Source organism: Pelmatolapia mariae, linkage group LG17, assembly GCF_036321145.2.
Source record: "Pelmatolapia mariae isolate MD_Pm_ZW linkage group LG17, Pm_UMD_F_2, whole genome shotgun sequence".
Classification (NCBI taxonomy): domain Eukaryota; kingdom Metazoa; phylum Chordata; class Actinopteri; order Cichliformes; family Cichlidae; genus Pelmatolapia; species Pelmatolapia mariae.
The window spans coordinates 2,486,665-2,508,456 of record NC_086242.1 but is presented as its reverse complement, the minus strand read 5'-3'; the positions used below and the strand labels follow the sequence as shown (position 1 = coordinate 2,508,456).

General features: G+C 40.2%; 1 protein-coding gene across 1 annotated transcript in view; it reads right to left on the bottom strand.

Annotated features, from left to right (window-relative positions):
* pde4ba (phosphodiesterase 4B, cAMP-specific a) overlaps nt 1-21,792 on the bottom strand; it is a 203,619-nt gene that overhangs the window by 166,140 nt on the left and 15,687 nt on the right. The window contains exon 2 of the mRNA XM_063460668.1: nt 4,979-5,068. Coding sequence (XP_063316738.1) covers nt 4,979-5,020 — 42 coding nt within the window. The 5' untranslated portion in view covers nt 5,021-5,068. The remainder of the gene's footprint in view (nt 1-4,978; nt 5,069-21,792) is intronic.

Genomic DNA, 21,792 nt, shown 5'->3' with positions numbered 1-21,792 from the left:
ATTTACGCCGTGTCGCAAGTTTTGTGAGGTGCTTTTTTGATATTTAATGGATCGGATTACATTTTTTATTTCTCACCGATATCCGATCCAGCAATTTACGTCAGTATCGGACCGATACCGATACGTAATATCGGATCGGTCCATCTCTAATAATAACAACTGTACTGCATTAGCCCGATGAATGTAAAAACAAAGAATTACCAGATTTTTTTTTTTTACCTTATTTTTGTTTTTAAGAAAAACGAGAGCCACATATGAGGATATTCGTTTAAAATTTTGATAGAACAGTAGCAGTATAATGTCCTCGTAAGTGGATATCAGGCCCCTGTAGAGCAAAATTGAGTATTTTGGTCTAAATAACCCAAAATGTGATGTCCACATATGTGGACACCAGGTCCTAGGAGGTTAAAGCTCAGTTTTTAAAACCCTGCATGTAACTACAGCCCAGCCCATGCAGCAGTATATTAATGACTAACCTCGTATTGTGGATGGATTATCTCAGTTGTTCACCTGACTGAAGTTTGGTCCGTTTACAGCATCCTGCCAGCCTCACATTAACTTTTATCCAGTGGAAAAAAGTTAGCGTTCATCCTCCAGCTTCACTGTGTTTATGTTATGCTAACATAGCTGTGTCGCTAGCAATCACGTAGCACATCAATTTATACCAGCTAGCCCAACTTCAGTAACCCTACAAACGTCACTGCTGTTTAGTTTTCTGTCTTAATTTATGTAGGAAGTGATAGCAGAGCTGTACGTTTGAATTTTTCAGAAATCCCTCAATCAGAACATGGAGTATTATTTATTCTTAAAAATATTTTGGGAGACTTCCCGCGTACCACTAGAGGGAGCCCGCGTACCACAGTTTGAAAATGACTGGTCTACATGTTGTTTCGGTGTACTGTCACCAGGGGGCAGTGTCAAAAATAAATGGAACAATAATGTGGACCGTTTTTGTTATTTGCAGGTGCTATTGTCAGTCCTTTAATAAAGACACGAGTCATCGTTGTGGTTCTCTCTGCTCTGTTTAACTCATTTCCTTTCATTTTGAACTTTTTAAACAGTCGCCCTTCATCTTACACACAGCACCATCTTCTACTGTCCGTTGGTTTTTTGGAGGTCTGTACACAAACACCTACGCATTGGTTGCAAATCTAAAATTGCTCAGTTTAGCAAAAGAGCTACTAAAATGAACAGAAACGTGCTAACATGAATTCTGCTTCACACAGCACCCTCAAACCAAATATGAGCGTTTTCACTAGTAAGAACATGGCTGATGATACACGACAACCTGAACTGATTCTGGTGACATTTTCTGGACTTTTTGCCTAGAAACATATGAAAAGTGATATTTGAAGATTAATACCAGTCTCATGTCAGGGCATCAACTTTAAAGTTACAGGTGAGAGGTGATTAGCATAGCTTAGCATAAAAACTAAAAACAGGAGGTAATTGCTATCTGAGCTCTCTCACAATAATTTGAGTGCTGAACAACTTTTATATAATTTCACTATTTTAGCTTACCCATCAGCCAAGCAGTACTTTACCATAAAACACATATGTGGTGATACTGAACAAGGACATATGGTTTCTGTTGAGGTTTTGTGGACGCATGACCACCAACCATGTGATATGAACTTGTTTGCCGTTTTGGACGTATGACAATCAATGGCAGGAGTCCAAACTTGTGGCCCCGTCACCCCTACATGCTTTTTGTGACATTTTTGTTTGGTGGTGGTGTGCCGTGTGATTTTTCTAATGTGAAATACAGGTCCTTCTCAAAAAATTAGCATATTGTGATAAAGTTCATTATTTCCTGTAATGTACTGATAAACATTAGACTTTCATATATTTTAGATTCATTACACACAACTGAAGTAGTTCAAGCCTTTCAGTGTTTTAATATTGATAATTTTGGCATACATAACTCATGAAAACCCAAAATTCCTATCTCAAAAAATTAGCATATCATGAAAAGGTTCTCTAAACGAGCTATTAACCTAACCATCTGAATCAACGAATTAACTCTAAACACCTGCAAAAGATTCCTGAGGCTTTTAAAAACTCCCAGCCTGGTTCATTACTCAAAACCGCAATCATGGGTAAGACTGCCGACCTGACTGCTGTCCAGAAGGCCATCATTGACACCCTCAAGCAAGAGGGTAAGACACAGAAAGAAATTTCTGAACGAATAGGCTGTTCCCAGAGTGCTGTATCAAGGCACCTCAGTGGGAAGTCTGTGGGAAGGAAAAAGTGTGGCAGAAAACGCTGCACAACGAGAAGAGGTGGCCGGACCCTGAGGAAGATTGTGGAGAAGAACCGATTCCAGACCTTGGGGGACCTGCGGAAGAAGTGGACTGAGTCTGGAGTAGAAACATCCAGAGCCACCGTGTACAGGCGTGTGCAGGAAATGGGCTACAGGTGCCGCATTCCCCAGGTCAAGCCACTTTTGAACCAGAAACAGCGGCAGAAGCGCCTGACCTGGGCTACAGAGAAGCAGCACTGGACTGTTGCTCAGTGGTCCAAAGTACTTTTTTCGGATGAAAGCAACTTTTGAATGTCATTCGGAAATCAAGGTGCCAGAGTCTGGAGGAAGACTGGAGAGAGGGAAATGCCAAAATGCCTGAAGTCCAGTGTCAAGTACCCACAGTCAGTGATGGTCTGGGGTGCCATGTCAGCTGCCGGTGTTGGTCCACTGTGTTTTATCAAGGGCAGGGTCAATGCAGCTAGCTATCAGGAGATTTTGGAGCACTTCATGCTTCCATCTGCTGAAAAGCTTTATGGAGATGAAGATTTCATTTTTCAGCACGACCTGGCACCTGCTCACAGTGCCAAAACCACTGGTAAATGGTTTACTGACCATGGTATTACTGTGCTCAATTGGCCTGCCAACTCTCCTGACCTGAACCCCATAGAGAATCTGTGGGATATTGTGAAGAGAAAGTTGAGAGACGCAAGACCCAACACTCTGGATGAGCTTAAGGCCGCTATCGAAGCATCCTGAGCCTCCATAACACCTCAGCAGTGCCACAGGCTGATTGCCTCCATGCCACGCCGCATTGAAGCAGTCATTTCTGCAAAAGGATTCCCGACCAAGTATTGAGTGCATAACTGAACATAATTATTTGAAGGTTGACTTTTTTTGTATTAAAAACACTTTTCTTTTATTGGTCGGATGAAATATGCTAATTTTTTGAGACAGGAATTTTGGGTTTTCATGAGTTATGTATGCCAAAATCATCAATATTAAAACAATGAAAAGCTTGAACTACTTCAGTTGTGTGTAATGAATCTAAAATATATGAAAGTCTAATGTTTATCAATACATTACAGGAAATAATGAACTTTATCACAATATGCAAATTTTTTGAGAAGGACCTGTATGTGCCGTGGCTCCAAAAACACCGAACTAGACTATCTGGTAACCATCAGACAAAAATGGGAAAATGACTTCTAAAGTCCCAGTCACTAACTTACAGACTGGTCAGTGAACCTGTGGTAACCACCTCATGCTCGGGAAAAACATGAATTCCCTAACCGGTCGGTAAAAACCTCCTGAAATCTTTGGTCACCGGCTGCGATTGACGTTTGTGCCTATGACGACTTGTTGCTTTACTGTGGCTGCATAAGCAGCATCCCAATGATGTTAATCTAAGAATAAAAGATGGACACTTCAGTTTTAATTTCAGTGGACAATTATTACAGACTGTCCAGTTTTCATCAGCCTAGAAAAAAAAAAAAGCTGACAGCTCTTTCATTTGTTCTTCATTTTCACATTTGTCTTCCATTTCAGTAATACGTCTCCCAATAATATTATTAAATATTTACACACCCAGAATCCATTTCCCTCCTCCCCACGCTGTGTTCCTGAATGTAATTCACTGGAAGTCTAACAAGAACTCAAATGTATTTTGATAAAGCAGTAAAGCACACAATTTTCAAACTGACACAGAGAGCAAAAGATAAAGACTCAGAGAGACTGAGTAATGCACACCCACACCTTCAGCTATGAAATGTTTCAGCAAAAAAACACCCACAGCCACAAAATGAATCTGCCTATCTGTACAGTACTGTGTAATTGCTTAGGTGCTAAACGTGCACCGTCCCAGGACCGTGTCCTACTAATAAACTCAACTGATTTTCAAATGCAAATGGACTGTGGTGGAATGGAGAAAGGAAGAGCTTTAAAGCTCTAAATTTGCATCCCATGTATCAGGTTGGTTTTTTTCCGTATTTAATGATGACCTGGATTTTTCCTTCAACTTCAAAAAGTGGTTTAATTTTATAACATCACTATATCATAGTTGCATTTCCAGATATTTTCCCAGAGCAAGTTTAGGGGTCTCCATCCATATATTTAAGTCAGGGGAAGAGTTTATTAGCAACAGCTGTATTTGCAGAATGTGAGCGAGTCTGTGAGTTATTAGTTTTACATGCCTGTGAGCCTGAACAAACTCAGAGTTGGAAGTTGAAGAAAAGATGAGCGCACAATGGGAGCTGCGGAGCTAACAAAGGAGAGACGAGAGAGAGACGGCAAAGCAGAGAGAAGCTGCCAAAACACAGGGAAGCGTGCACAGAGTGGGGCATTAAAAGCATTAAGAACAAAGATTATAACTACATGGAAACTCTGGTACATAAAATGTACAGATTTGGTCATTCGCCATCTCGACTGTTCATGAGCCTCACTCTTCAATAAAGCTGTTGCGGACTCTGGTATTTTCTCTGTCTGTTAATCAGTCTCTTTTTCTTTCTCTAAATTGAAATCGGATTCGTGACTTTGTCACACATACCAATAACCACAGTAATACCTGTCTTTTGTTAGGTCTCTACTCCAAACAGCCATTATAGCTCATTCTTCACAAGGTAAGTGAACCCTGCAGTGACACAAGCTGTCATAAGCTGCTTGATAAATGCCTGGTGTGCGTGTTATATGCAAACTATCGCGCACCTTTTGAGATATTTTGGGGACATGCCGACTTACATTGTTGGGAGAGACTGTGAGGACACTCCTGCTCTTTCTCATCTTTCCGTAAGTATCTGTCGTGCTGTCCAAACAGCTTCACGTGCAAACCTGGAAAAGACAAATAGAGAGAATTATCATTTCATCTTTTCTGGAAACATCCAATTATAATAATCTATACTTTATTAGGAGTAACTCAGAGATCATGTTTTTTAAAGAAAAAACACACTTTTTTACTGCTTGTGCCTGTCACCTGTACACAAACACACATGCACCAACAATGAGTTTAGGATTCAGGCTCGTCTTTGTTTGAGAAAAATAAAGCAAAGCAGTCGAAACAGCCTTGCCTCAATATTGCTCCTATGAGTGTCATGCATCAGCGCAGTAGCACCAGCATGCAATAATGTGCAAAATTTTCTTCCCATAAAACACAGACCAAGAGAGGAGCTGGCTGGCAACTGTGGCGACGCGATGGCTCTAATGATGCATTGATTTTTGTTTATCTGCGTTTCCTACGATCCCCCAGTCCTCCAATAAAATCTGACTCATGTAGAAAACAAATAAAACCAATTTTCAAATTTCATTGAAATTTGGTGTTGAAGGAGGATGAAATGAACAAGATTATTAGTTCTTACAAGAGACAAGATACAGATTGTGTCTAACAAGTTTATTAGACCACCACACGGTTTAAGGTTTATGCCACAGCTTCTCTAATTTAACAATATTGATAATTACCTAAATCACTTTTTATGTTTCTTTAATGGTTAATCCACCAGCATGAGCAAGCTCTTTAATCAAAATGATGCTTTAAATTCTAAAATATAAATGCAGTACAGTGGGTTCAGTTCCACCATCAGGCCGGGATCTTTCTGTGTGGAGTTTGCATGTTCTCCCTGTGTCCACGTGGGTTCTCTCCGGCTTCCTCCCACAGTCCAAAGACATGCAGTTAGTGGGGTTAGGTTAACTGAAAACTCTAAATTGCCCGTAGGTGTGAATGTGAGTACGAATGGTTGTCTATGTGTTAGGCCTCTGACAGACTGACGACCTGTCCAGGGTGTACCCTGCCTCTCACTCCAAGTCAGCTGGGATAGGCTCCAGCTAAGAGACAATACGTGTGTGTGTGTGTGTGTGTGTGTGTGTGTGTGTGTGTGTGTGTGTGTATGTATATATATATATATATGTATATATATATATATATATATATATATATATATACATATTAGGGGTGCAACGATACTCGTATCGATATTGAACCGTTCGATACAGTGCTTTCGGTTCGGTACGCATGTGTATCGATCAATACAAGATTTTTAATTTATTTTATCAACTTTTCTTCTGACGATGCTGTCTGTGTTGAGAGCTCAGTGGATCTGCGTTCGACTACTCCGCCTAGGCTGCACTGTCGAGCGCAGATCCACTGAGCACAGCGCAAGCTAGCAAGACAGAAGCTTAGCTCGTTGCAACATGGCAAACTGAACCTCCCCCACCCTCATTCAGATCTGGCCTTTGGAACTATTTTGGTCTTCATGTGAAGTATGACCCTGAAGGTAAGCGCATCATGGACAAAAGTAAAACAGTATGTCGGATGTGCCACGCAGTGTTCAATTACATGGGTGGGAACTACTGCGTTAGTGCAGTTTGCTCGTTAACGTGTTGACGCCGTCCAGCCCCACGCACGGGGCGATCCGAGGTAGCTCGTTAACGGAGATTTGCCGTGTTGTGGCGTTAACGTCATTTCAGATTAACGCTGACAGCACTAGTGGGAACACAATGAATATGACTGCACATTTACTCCGACATCATCCTAGTGCAAAGACAAGTGGAATCAGACAAAAACAACAAGGACGCATGCTACAGACTTTACCCGAGTCATTTAGACAGCCGTTAGCACATGATTCTCCTTATGGGGACCTGATATGTTTAATATGCTGCTGAGAATATAGCCCAGAAGAAGCGTATAGTATAGCTTTTATTTTGGAAAGAGCCATTTCTCTGTAATAAACTCTCTTTTCCAAAGATGAGGGATTTCTCCATCAGATATTTATTTTTTTATTACTTTGTTTCAGCAACATTAAATTTAAAAACTGTACTTTTGAGTTAAAATATATATTTATAATTTTAATAAATGACAAATTAAAAAGGCATGAACATTTTTTTGTATCGAAAAAATATCGAACCGTGACACCAAAGTATCGAACCGAACCGTGAATTTTGTGTATCGTTGCACCCCTAATATATACATACACACATATATATATATATATATATATACACATATATATACATATATATATATATATATACATATATATACACATATATATACATATATATATGTATATATATGTATATATATATATATATACATATATATATATATATATACATATATATACATATATATATATATATATATATATATATATATATATATATATATAGAGAGAGAGAGAGAGAGAGAGAGAGAGAGAGATATTTCTAACTTGTGTTTTCTTGTTTTTATGACAGGTGGTCTAATAAATTTGTTAAGCGCTGCACAATGTGTCAGGTTTTCTGTGAGATCTTTATACGGTCAGATTATTGTTTTGTGATGCATGTTGCTGCAAATCTTCTAGGCTTAAATGCACGTTTTGTTTTTGGGGGGGGGGGGTTGTTTTACCTCATTGTTAAAATATATTATTGGAATCTATACACCCACACAGATGTTTTTACATGTTATGAGTAATTAGGCCTCTGCTTTGCAGTCGTCATCATGTCACGGATACTTTGTAAAAATGGGAACAGTCCCAATACAATGCATAAACAATACCGCAACACATACAATAAATTTGGCTTTAACTGAATTAAAATATGTTTTTTAGCTCATTTCCGGTTCCATCTTTTTGCTTTTCACTGTTATCAAGCGCCATAAATGTCAGCATGACTCTAGCTTCTGTCTCTCTCGCTTCTATCAACAGCGACAGATATAGACAGAGATATTACAAATATTAACACAAAGCCATCCGTAGGATAGCTGCAGCACGTTTGCACAAAAATGTAGGTCATCACTTTTTCCACACAGGAGACAGTTTTACAGCGTAGTGTTTAAACCCGCTGAATTGCATTCATGGACTGGGATTATTATCTGTAACATTCTGCGAGAAAGCATTTACATACAAACATCTCTGAAGAAATGTTTTGCCTCCAGGTTGTTGGCCTTGCAACTGATGGCATAGCTGCTATAATGGGCTAATGCAGAGCAACTGTCGCACTCAACCCTAATCTGACCGTCGTTCACTGTATGAATCACGAGTTAGATCTCTCGATGGTGAGAGATGTCGCAGGCAAAGAAGAGTGACGTGCCCCAGACGACTGCCCCTCCACAGGAAAGCAGAATAATTAGGCACAAGTCTCTCATCAAAGGAGATTGTTTTCCTTGTGTGAGGAGTGAGAATATAGTGTTGTCTTAGTTTAGGAATATAATCACATTTTCAAAATTATGCTACTAAAATGCTTCACTTCATTTTGTTAATTTATTAGGTTTGCAGCTCTTTGTGCAACTAAAATCATCTCATATTAACGTTAAGTGGCACACCTGCTCAAGTGGTGCTGTCTCAAGGGGGATTTATTCTGTTAAAATATCACTTAAGCCTTTGTGTTATGGTTGATTAGATCCCCTGTGTTATGGAGAGCAACGGACAACACTGAGAATATTGTGCAAATTAATTAATTAAATTTTAATTAAAGAGATTGAAACATTCTTACAAGCGTTTGATAGAACAGCTCCGCTTGCAACCCCGGATAAGACGGATGTAAAACTTTGGTTTAAACTCTTAATATTCTACACTGCATTGACAGCAGCACTAAATAATAAATACTCTAACACAGTAAAGCAGACTGTAGTTTTTGAAATGTTTCAAGAATATCAGCCTTTCTGATTTTTTTTCCACAAATCACGCCCTGCCTCTGCTTTTAACCCACTGTTAGAATATTATTTTAAACATATTATGTAATAACATTACACAACCTTACTTTAAAAGCAGTGCTGGTATCTCTGTAAAAAAATGGTGTCCTCATCTAAAAAGACAAAGTGCTAATTCTGTCAAACAGTTTGTTTGAAAATGTGCACAAAGTGAGTGAATAGTAGACAAATGATTGCAAACTCATGCGAAGGCGTTGGAGCATGCACGGGAATCATAAGACACATGCTAATCAGTGCCTTTACCTGATCTTTTCAAATAATCTTGCTAATCTTTATGAGTTATCTCTCTTTCCTCTGCAAATGACAGTTTTTCTTTTTGTAATTGTTCCTCTTGGTAAGACGTCTTAATGAACCAACCGGCTAATGAAACCCAAAACAGCCTTAATGCTTTGGCACACTTTAATTCCCCCATTCTAATCATTCAAAAGCAGCAGATAAGATAGACTCCACAGCCATCGAGTCTCTCTAATGAGCAATTCAAGTAGCTGTTAAAAAAACCTCAAGAATTGTTCCTCAGGTGACCTGGGAGGGTCTCTCTTTTTTTTTTTGTTCCCAGGATATTGGGAGACAGCGAGATGAGCTTCAGTGGTGACAGAAAATGGGCACACAGGGAGAGGCAGACAGAGAGAAAACGAATGAGAATTGTGAGGAGACAATGTCTAAAAGGACGGGCAAAATTGCACGAGTAGGTGTTTGGAGAATAAGATGAAGATGAAGGTGTAGAAGTGCAGAGAGCTACAAGCAAGCGAGACAAAGATGATTCTATGAAACAGAGGAGAGCGAAGAAGACTAGATAAAGTATTTCTGTGCAGAAATAAGACTATTCTATTCCTTTCTAAGAGTTCAATTACAAGATTAGTATAAAACTCTCATGTCTGTTTGGGAAATCTATGGATGAAAAAACAGGAAGAAGCTTCCACAGCTCTCCACCTTGCTTGTTTTAACCACTAACATGTACCCCTTCCTGTGTCCTGCTGTACTTTATCAAATGTCATTTTATTCTGTTCCTAGGTGGTGTCATAATATACTATCTATATTATGATATTTAAGTTTTGCGGATCTAAAGAGGGATCATTATGAGATCGTTATTATGGGGAAATAAAAATGATGCAATACTTTTAAAAAGTGTTATCCGGTCTTTAAGTCTGATGTCATTAGCCTTTTCCGGGTCCAAACTCCGCTTCAGGTCCCAAAGTCAAACGAACACTGCGGCATCACTGAGAGTTACAAACGGTCTAAATTCTTTCATCTGTAATAAAATGACCAGTGTGGCTGCTTTACCAGGTGTAACAATTAAGTTTAACATCCAGGCATCCATGAAAACAGAATTTATTACATTTAACGGAGTTAGAAGTTAGCTCGCTAGTTTCCACCTAAACATGATATAGCATGTTCTGACTGAGAGATTTCTGAAAAATTCAAACGTACAGCTCTGCTATCACTTCCAACATAAATGAAGACAGAAAACTAAACAGCAGTGACGTTTGTAGGGTTACTGAAGTTGGGCTAGCTGGTATATAATGATGTGCTACGTGGTGACTAGCCACACAGCTATGTTAGCATAGCATAAACACAGTGAAGCTGGAGGATGAACGCTAACTTTTTTCCCACTCGATAAAAGTTAATGTGAGGCTGGCAGGATGCTGTAAACGGATTAAATAGAACAAGATACAAAGCATTAAAACATGTTGAAAACACAACAGCCTTAATAAACACAAAGTAGTTTGGACCCGGAAGCAGAGTTCATCACATCATCACTTAAAGACTGGATAAATGCACTCAATGTGACCATCCTTGGTGGTTTCTAGGCAACATGATAACATCACAGTATCTGATATAAGACTTGCAATATAAGTTGAATATTAAAGTAAAATACAAAATAAAATGTGCTCAATAATAATTTTTGGCTTTATTATTCAAACTATAAAGACAGCAAGATGTTTATGGTGCCTACATGGTTGTTTTCAAGCCACTGGCTAAAGGTACAGCGTGAGTGACTGCGGTCTTACCATGTAGTTGACCGTGCAGGTTATACATTGAAGTAGGCATCTTGAGAAATCAGTGTTGACTTAAACTGACATTTTTATAATGGCCAAAAGCGGGAAATTGCTCTGGTTGCAGAAAGATTCGCTAGAAGTCTACGGTAAATAAAAATTCTTCCGTTCACTTGACCTCAGTAAACTTTTTCCCCATGATTTTATGTTTATCAATCACTTCTTTAACATGTCTTTTGTTTTGTAAATTATTACCTGACAAGTCACTACGACAGAGCGTGTGGTGTTCCTCTGTTCCACCACTCAGCTCACGCATGACATGAGCGTGTGGAGGCTTAATCTTTTATAAACAGTATATAGATGGGACGTAATGTTCACATGTGTCAGCAGAAGAGCTACAGCAAAATGTCCGTGTAAGTTCGCAGTCATCTAGGTCATGGCAGTCTTGAGAGATTGGAAATAAAAGCAACTGGACTGCTGCTTTTTAGGTTTGTGAAGATGTTTTTGCCTCCCATCCAAGAGTTCTGCAGTTTTCTTTGTATTATTGTATTATTGTGGGGTCTTTGCCTTACAATATTAAATGCCCCGAGGCAACTGTTGTTGTGATCTGGGACTATATGAGTAAAATTTAATTGAATTAAACTGTCCCAGGTAATAAACCCCTGGTCCAGGATGTCACCTTTGAAGGTGGTCCCCAGGGTCACTTCACCTATTGGCCTCGGTGATGTTATTGGCTCGAGCGATTTTTGACACCTTGACCCATGTGATGATTCACATGACCCTCAGGTAGGGTTGGGCAATACTGACAATCGTCAGTCCAATAATCGACGATGGGTGATATATTCGCGCATGCGCAGACTTTTTGATGGGCGGAGCAATGTAATCATGCACGGACTGATTTGGGCGTTTACAACACAGAAGAAGTCCAAACATGGATAAACTAATTTGCCCAAACAATTAGGGCTGTCAGCGTTAACGTGGTCATCACGATTAAAACTTTTAATGCGCTCAACCCATCTGGAGTGCAGAGTGAACAAACTTTGGACAAACTGCCCGAAATGCGTTGACAGAGACATTTCAGGGATTTTGACTCAGTCTGCGCCCCAGATGGGTTAATTGTTAATCGCGTTAGTCGTGATGATGGCACGTTAATGCAAACAGCACTAAAAAAATATATAAAGTTGCCAATTTGGGATGAAAGAGGTAAACCTGAGGATGTAACCAACGAGGTGCGAGCAAAGGACTCAAACACGACTAACTTGCATGAGCATGTACGTGTCCACCATCTGGCTGAGTATGCTAGGCTATCACTAGCTTCTGCAGCTCCATCAACAAGCATTTGGGCGCACTCTGAGGAGGGTGCATTTGCTCGCAGATGAAAGAGGGTGCTGTTAAAACAGCGCTATTATTTTTTTTCTGTTGACTGCTTGTATTAGCTCCATCATTATTAGCAAACTTACTCATGGGGAAATAAATAAATCGCCCGTGTAAAAACGATCGCCGATGGGCTCAGCCTATCGTCGATAGTCAATATATTCGTCCAATCGCCCAACTGTACCCTCAGGAGGGTCCAAAGGCGACAGCCTGTACTAGGGGTTTATTACCTGGACCTCACTTAAATGTCTTCACAAACCTAAAGAAGTCCATTTGCAAACAACAGATGGGATGATAGTCATGAAAGATGTTTGACCCTGCTACTAGTCCTTTTGCATAGCTAACCTGCTTCTAGCTCTACCCTCCCCAGCTTTCTTAAGCTATATTTACACTGCAAATGATCTGGTGACCAGAAACCATGACTTGTATAACAGGAAACAACTAGCTGTCAGCTTCCTGTGGACACGTCTAAGCAGTCAGGTACCTAACAACACAGAGACCAGACCAGGGTCCACTCAAGAAACTCCAGACATTCACACTGAGCAATTGTGACACAGCTCAAAAAAAGAGGGTGTCTCTCAAAACAGAGGAAAAGATTTTTTAATGATCTTTAAAAAAACTTATTCATTCTTTTCCAACATAACTAAAAATCATTTTTCCATGTTGGCATGGCCATGTGGCAAACTGCTGTTGAAGTTCAAGTTGAAGAAGAGAAATCACTTTAAATTCAAAAAAGTGAAAAAGCATTGTGAGGGCTCTTAAAGAACAAGAAAAAAACCTTCATGTTCTGAGCCGTTTACCTTGATGGCTGCAGAGCTTATAATGAAATCAGCAACTCGAGTGCATTTTCCAAATATGCAAAACTGTTCCTGCATTAAGCTGCGTCAAGGGCAACGACGACATTTGGAGATGACATATGTCACCCTGTTACATGATAATGGCGCCCTTGATGCAGATGGATCTTTCAGCACGAACGGACAAGACGAGCCCTCAAGATACGTTACTTTTATATAATCGGTACACATCACAACATCTTAATCCAGGTGAAGAAACAAACTACGAGCATATTCAGCTGTTGTCTTCAAACACGGTTATTTCTGGCCTGTTGCGACAGCATATCACCACTCTGCACCTTCAAGAGATAATAAATGTTGAAGGATAAAATCTAAAGTCATTTGTCTAACTTTGACAGCAGACCATTAACAATTACTGTTGGCTAACATTAAAATGAGTTAATATCGAGGACAGCTTAAGGGCATACAAACTTTTTTATTGCAAAGAGACTAAAAAATGATGTTTTGAAGAGGACGTGCGCATTTCCACCTCCACATTTTCATTTTTGTACTCCACACGAGTAGCTTTGCATAATCCACAGCTCAAAAATAATCTTTATGCTATAGCATATTGGGCCTTTGTGCAGCTCTCTTAAAGGCCACCCTCCTTTTAAGCCAGGTTTCGTCTGAACTCATCTGCTACTTGCAAACAGGAGATCTGAACAGCAGGTGGGCGGGGCTTCTGTGCTCACAGCCAGAGCTCTGGAGGATATGTGCTCAGTTTGAATCCATACAGATCAGAGTAAATCCTAAAGAGTTCTGATGGTATGGTTAAACATAATGCACAAACGCCAATATTTCCATTTTAACACAAAATGCAGTCAGTGTATTTTGGAAGGGTTTGGTTGTTTAGAGGGAAAACCTGAGAATCATTTCTCTGATAAGTTGCACTCATTAATCCAAATGGCTCGAACTACATAATTACCGAATTTGTTCATAATATATGTCTTTAATATATATTTTATAAAGAAACTCATTATCATTTCGCCATCAGCAAATAATGAGTGCAAACAGGAAATCTGTGTTTCTGAAAATTGTGATGGGCAGCACAGATGCAGAAAGCAGTTTATGAACACAGATTAGCTCTTTACCCTCAGGGGATGTAGCACAATAGTGTGTGTGTGTGTGTGTGTGTGTGTGTGTGTGTGTGTGTGTGTGTGGGGGGGGGGGGGGGGGGGGGGGGGGGTGTCCTAATTAGCGTTACTTCAGCCTAATTAACAGCATTAGGAAAGACAGGTGTTGAGACCAAACACAAGCACACACAAACATTAGCAGGATTTCCATTACCCCAACAAAACAATATATTCCGTGTGCTCTTTGCATGAGAGCGATATGAAAATGCACTGGCTCCTTTGTGCTTTGCTAATAACATTAGTCACTCACCCAGCAGTCAGAATGAACTATTGTGGCTGAGTAAAATTACCCCATGCCTCATTAAAATTGCGGACCTCTCTGTGACACAGTCTTCCCTCTGGCTTGCAGCCACACTGAAAATATAGCAGAGGTGGTGGTAACCCTGAGCTCAACATCACAACTTTTGAAGGAGTCTTCTTATAGCAAAAGACTGATTGTGACCACTGAAGCTAGTTTTTAAAGCACAGCATCCTAATGCTGGGCAAGATCAAATCTTGCTTCCACAATTACCTAAATACTGCAAGGCATCAATATATTGCTCAGCAGTACCTCTCAAGGATGTATCAAATGCAACCAGCAGCTGCCATATTTCTCTAGCATCGTGCGTATAAGTGCTCCCTTTTTAGATCAACGCATGAAAACAAAGAATGCAACTGCAGGCCATTTACACGTACTAATCAGATTAACAGTGGACAGCCAAGATGACATATGTCCTTGCTGGCGGCATAGCATGACATGCTAGTGTTTACATTGCTGAATATATGTCGACTCACCAACTAACATGTATGTTTTTAGACTGTGGGAGAAAGCCGAGTACTGGAAGAGAAGCTTGGACAGGAAACTCCAGGTAGAAAACTGTGAGGTAACGGTGCTAAGACCTGCACTTCTGTGCCATCTGCTGCAGACAAGAAGGATTTGCAACATTTTTTTGATAGTAACGTTTGGTTAAGGCTGGAGGAACATAGAGGTCTGGGTTAAATATTGAGAAAAGCAGGAGATGAACTGAGAATTAGTCGTCTCTCTATCGAGGAAAAATGAAACCATAACTGTAATGCAGGAAACCGCAGTACTGTAATCAGAGACAGGCAGTAATGCGTTACTGTAATCCGATTACTTTTTTCAAGTAATGAGTAAAGTAAGGGTTTACTATTGCGAAAAGTAATTTGATTACTGTTACTTTTCCGTGAGCACGCTGCGTTACTAAACCGTGATGTTGTTTGTGAGAGTGTCTCATGACAATGACGTATGAGCGTGCGACGTCCGTGGCAGCAACAGACGTGTGCAGATCAACATGGATAATATGACGTGATGCAGCGTTTAAAGCTTGGAAGTACTCACATTACTTTGAGTTTGATTCTGTACAAAGTGACAAAAACATTAGCGTACACTGTGCACTCTGAGTGGGAGGAAAACTTCTTTCTACAGCGAAAAATTAAACTTCAAATCTGAGCGAGCAGCGAGCACGCTGCCACGGGAATGTGGCATTCACAGAGAAACCCCCGAATCCCCCCACTGACATGACCACTGTGGGCAAACCTCCACCCGCCCCACTCCTGCTAAACAGGTGGCAATAGATTTAAGAGCGACAGGACTCAGTGCTGCTGAGTCTTTGATTTTATTCTTCTGTTTACTTTGTTCTATTGTGAGCAGCTATGATGTTGAACCCAAACCAGTATCGACCCACGGCGAACCACGGTGACACAGGTGTCATCACCTAGTTACACTACTTTTCATGAATATTCATATAGGGTTAAATGTATTTTTCAGACATTCACTGCAATATAAAGTCATCAGTCAGCAAATTAATCGAGTATGGTATAACCTGAAAAACCCACCTGATTCATTTTCAGGTGACAAAGCAAAATGTGACAAGATGTTCTGTCACATTTCATCTCGTACCTCTCACACACACGTTGTGGTGTGTAAGCGACGTCACTGAAAACGAGCTGCAATAGAGCGTGTTGTGAATCGGACTAATAGAGCAAAGATAACGAGCTCTGCCTGACTGTTCTGTTGATTGACTGATTCAGTGGGGCACCTGACAGAGGACGAGAAACAGGCTGTCAACATTTCACTCTACTGATCTTCTGCTGTCCATGTTTGTGGCGCAGTTTTGTTACGACCAACCTACTGACTTTGACAACTGCGTCATTTTCTCTAGCACCATCATTAGTTGGTGCTAGTTATTTTAGTTAATCACAATGCTTCCACTTTAAACCACAGTTATTTTTTTCTTGCTTCTGAATAGCAGAATGAGCCAGATGACAGAACATTGTATTCACAGGGGAAAGCATCCAGCAAAATTTAGTTTGAAAACAAAAAACGCTATAATGCTGCTTCTGATTGGGTGGATCTTTTTTCTTCAGTTTGCTGTAACTCCCAGAATATAGACATGAATTTGTAATATAGATGGACACACACACACACACACACACGCACACACACACACACAGTTGTGTGTGATGGGCAGTACGCTGTCACCTCCTCTGATGCTCTGCTCAAGCAGGCAGGACGGATGGAGGACACATATTTACATACATAATATAAAATATCTGAAACATGTCCACACAACATAATACTGAACTGTCACAGATAAATGCATAAATAAAGTCATTTCCAGTACAAACTGGCACAGACAGGACTTTAATTTGTGCAAAAACACAGGTGTTGGACACTCGTAATGACCCCTAAACTCTCCACACCGATGTTACAGGGTCTAATCAAGTCATCATTTACATTAGATTTCTAATCCTTATTACCTATACAGCTGCAAAGTTAACAGCTGTTTCCTATCATCCAAAACCAGACCTGGCATTGCAGGATGATTTCTGATTACAGATACAACATCCAGACCACTCCATAGTTTTTTTTAACCTAATAATAGTTTCATTATACAGTACTATTGGTGTGTAAGGGAAATGAAGGAAGCACTGACAATAATGTGGCATCAAACCCAAACTGGTGAGTATTCTTATTTCTAGGTCTTTTTAATATTAAAGAACAAGAAATATGAAATACGTGGAACATAATTTAATCCATCATAAAGTCCTGCCAAATCCACTGTACATTCAATCTTTACATGCAAGCTATGCTCTGTAAATCCTTCAAACAGTTTAATAAAGTTTATCCCTGTAGTGTAGCACATCGAGGGCGTCGTACGCGACTGTGCCACTGACAGATGAAGAGCATGTGGGATGGTGAACAGCTGAGTTCATCAGCCAGCCACAGCCTTGAACCTTTTGCTCTGTAATATTACTTTGATGCACTGCAGTTAACTTTATTAGTGTTATCTGACATCAGTGTTGGGGAGTAACGGAATACATGTAGAGGCGTTACGCATTTAAAATATTTAAAATACAAAATTTTAGTAACTGTATTTCGTTACAGTTACCATCTAAATAGGTGATAATTGGAATACAGTTACTTTGTTGAAATAAATGGATTACACAGCGGTCTTTTCCTGTTTCATATGTTCAGCTATCTCCTCTCTAATTTTGGTAATTCCACACATTGCTGGAAACCCAAACAACATAAGAGGCTCTAATGCAGTGGTTCTTAACCTTGTTGGAGACACCGAACCCCACCAGTTTCATATGCGCATTCACCGAACCCCTCTTTAGTGAAATTTTTTTTTTTTTCAAATTCAAGACATAGATATGTTTTTTTACTGGTGCACAAAATGATCCGTGCATGAACATCACCTTGTTCAAAGAACAAAACCAACACAATGCATGAACTTACAAGAAATTACATACCTGCAAATCAGTGTGACTTCTGCTGTTGCCTTTGAGAGACCAGTTCAGATATGCGTGGCTTCACCTTGGCAAGTGCCAGTCTCATGTCATTTTCACAGAAAAGTCTGTTCCTTTTCTTCGTTTTTATGTCCAGCATCGTCGAAAAGGATTGCTCGCAAAGATATGTTGTAACAAATGGTATAAAAAAATCCAGAGCTTTCTTAGCTGAAATGCGCTGAAAATGCGGTGCCTCAGAGCACTATTTCGCACATAGTTCACACATTCCACCACAGTTTTTAATACTTCTGCCATTGTTGGAGGAAAGTTTTTTGTTGCCAATGCATGCCTGTGCAAAATACAATGAGTCACAATGATGTGTGGTGCATCGGCTTTTACTAGCGCACCAAAGCCAGAGTTTCTTCCTAGCATGACTGGAGCTCCGTCCGTACAAACTGCAGAAACCATGTCCCATGAAAGTCTCTGAAGAAGTCATCCACAAGCTTCTTCACATCGGCTGCCTTAGTTGTTGTTGTAGGAGGCTTACAAAATAAAAAATCTTCTTTTATCATGTCATCTTTCACATAGTCCACAAAAACAGTAAGCTGGCTTAGATTAGCAACGTCTGTGCTCTCATCGAGCTGAAGGCTGAATTTTGCCGGGCTTGAAATCAGATCAGCGACTACTTGAGCCAAGATGTCTTTACTCATGTCTTCTATTCTGTCGCTGACGGTGTCATTTGAAAGAGGAATTTGGGATAATTTACCTTCGGCCGCTGTTCCGAGAATCAGATTTGCCATCTTTAACGCAGCTGGTTTCACGAGTGTTTCACCAATGGTGTGTGGCTTGCCCTGCTTTGCGATCAGGTAAGCAACTTCGTACGATGCTGTGAGGATCGGTTTGTTAACGGCTACAAATCCAAGAGCAGGCAGAGTGGGCCTTTCACCGAATCTGGCTCTCTTCACCTTGAACTCAGCAAGTGTTGTGTTCTTGTATTCCCCGTCTCCATGCAGCTTCAAGAAGTGTTCCTTTAGTTTTGCCGGTGCGAGACTACAGTTGCTCAACTTGGCGTTGCAAATCATGCAGATAGGACGCTCACTCCCATCACGTTCCGTGATACATGTGAATCCATACTGTACATATTCGTCCGACCACTTTCTTCTTTTGCCCGACATAGTTAGTATGGATTAAAATGTTAAAATAAATCACACGAAGTACTACCACTACATTCACCTGTTGACTACTGCGCGCGCTACATTCCCCGCAGCCCTGATTGGCCAAGCAGTGTAGCATGACAGTCTGCAGCCAGTGATGGCCAGAAGGGGGCGTGTCATCACAAATTTACACGATAATTCGGGTGTGTCTGGACCTCTGTGACCTCTGCGGTGGAGGCTCTGCCGAACCCCTGAGACCGGCTCACCGAACCCCTAGGGTTCGATCGAACCCAGGTTAAGAACCACTGCTCTAATGTGAGCGTCCTGGCCAGCTGAAAAGACTTCAACCTAAACAAACATCTGGAAGTAAGTTCTATTTTAATAACTAATGTTAGCCTACTGCAGATACCTTGTTTTAGTTGTGGTAGCTACCTGGGTTGTTTGCCACTTAAGTATCTTCGATGTATTATTGCTGTGTGATTTATTACCATTACTGAACCGAGCTAACCCTGTTAGCTGGCCTTAACTGAGGCTAGTTCATAGACTGCAGACTGTTAGACTTGGTGGATAGCATTAACAACAAGCTAGCTGCAAATAATCATGTGCAGTTCTGAAAGCAGTTTATTAACTAACCTCAGCTAATGTCAGCTAACAGTGTTAGCTTGTTGGCGAGTAGCCTTCAGTAATAGTAATAAATCACACAGCAATCGTGCATTCATTTAGCTGTAAAAAGCATGACAATATATTAAGTAATCCAAAACATTCAGAATACGTTACATTGAGTAACTTAATAGAATACGTTACAAACTACATTTCGGGGCATGTATTCTGTAATCTGTAGTGAATACATTTTAAAAGTAACCTTCCCAACACTGTGTGACATTCGGTAATGTGATACTATGTCATACGATGTATGACTGTGGTTATTAACCTGGTTAGACATATCAGAGAGCTCATTTTACCTGTTCTTGATCCATAAATGACACGACTTTTTGTGTTTATTGTTTATTATATTGCAACTATAGCGATGAGGGCCTCAGTCATACAGTGATAATAACAACTATCAGTTGCACTACCTCTGGAAGTGCTTCTATGTGTCATTTCAGAGGCAAAGACATTCAAGCGTTTAATGTAGAGAAATGGTTCGTGCTGCGATTGCTTTGCCCTCTTCTTAGTATAAGATGTCACAAGGTGGGGCAGCATTTTGTGAAACTATGATGAAAAACATTTACTTACAGTAAAACTCACTGTCGTGTGGGCCTAGAGACCAGTCGACAACCTCCAACAGCTGCTAAATGAATGAAATTCTCATTTGTATTCACTGTGTGGTCGTCATCAAGGAATACAGAGTCTTACCGAGCTACTGGTCTCTAGGTCTATGTGACTGATGCTTAAAAGTAAAAAAAAGTCTCTACTAGGAGCATAACGATTATTAAATTAAGTCAGAAAAAAAATCTGATGTGAATTTTTATTTTTCATTTCAGATGAAAACATAGTGTGTATGACTCACTGCCTTCAGCTGCACACAGCAACAGCAAGCACCAAAACTTTACTCCAGATTCTGCACACACGTGCATAATTTCATTATTTTTTCCCCTGCAAGGACATATGACAAATGAAAACATTGATTCTATGCCGCAGATGCGAGAAACCATGTTTTTCATATAATTTTGCAGCCTACAGCCTCTGAGAGCCTCCCACATGAGGATTGTGTAGAGGAGAGAAAAAAAACACAGAGAAAAAGGTCAGCAGTGGAAACAGATCCGCTGCACGTTTTCTGCAGCTGTGTTTTTTTTCCACCTTACTGTCTTGCAAACTTTCATTTACTAAACACCACTGTAACTGTCACGTTTTCACTTTCATGCTTTCAGGGTCTCGATTCAGTTGCCAAAACACGTCACTTCTGAATCACTGATCACCAGTTTACAGGCTGTCTCCAGACACGGCGCCGCTCTCACTGGGGATTTCATTTCCACCTCACAGAGATCGTCATCCTAAGAACAGAAAACCAGTTCTCAGGGAGCTCCTAATTAGCAAAGTGACTTTTCTCTAGATTTCTCATCACTTGATCTCTTCCCCTTTTTTCTCACCCTGATGTCAGTGATGTCATTTCAGGTGCGAGCTCACTAGATGGTGTTTCACCTGTCTGTGGTTAGTGTAATCTTGGGGATCTCTTAATAAAAACTATGAGCTTTGACATACTTTAAGTGCTTCTTGAGACAATTAAAGGGAAACTTTTATTTGCATATGTAGTGCCGATTTAATGAAGGGTCGAACACTCAAAAAGCGAGGGCAGTGCGTCTGTCGAGCACGTAATAAAGAGAAGGAGACCAGGAACACTGAGTAGAAACCATGCTGATATAATGCTAGCACTATTGTATCAGTGGGAAGAAGAAAAACAGATAAAAAAGACCACCAGATATAAATTCTGGATACATTTTCATATTTATTGATTACATAAATATGTAAATTCATCTTAAAAGTGCAGAAATTAAAGTCAAAACAGATTGTACTGACCTACTGTCTCCACATACGGTGCATACCCCCTGCCCAGACCCTTAAACATAAAATGAACTCTGCAATAGGGTCAACTTGTGTTTGAAAGTAGAACAAAAGGCAACACTGATCTTCAGTTTTCAAAACGCTTGCATGTT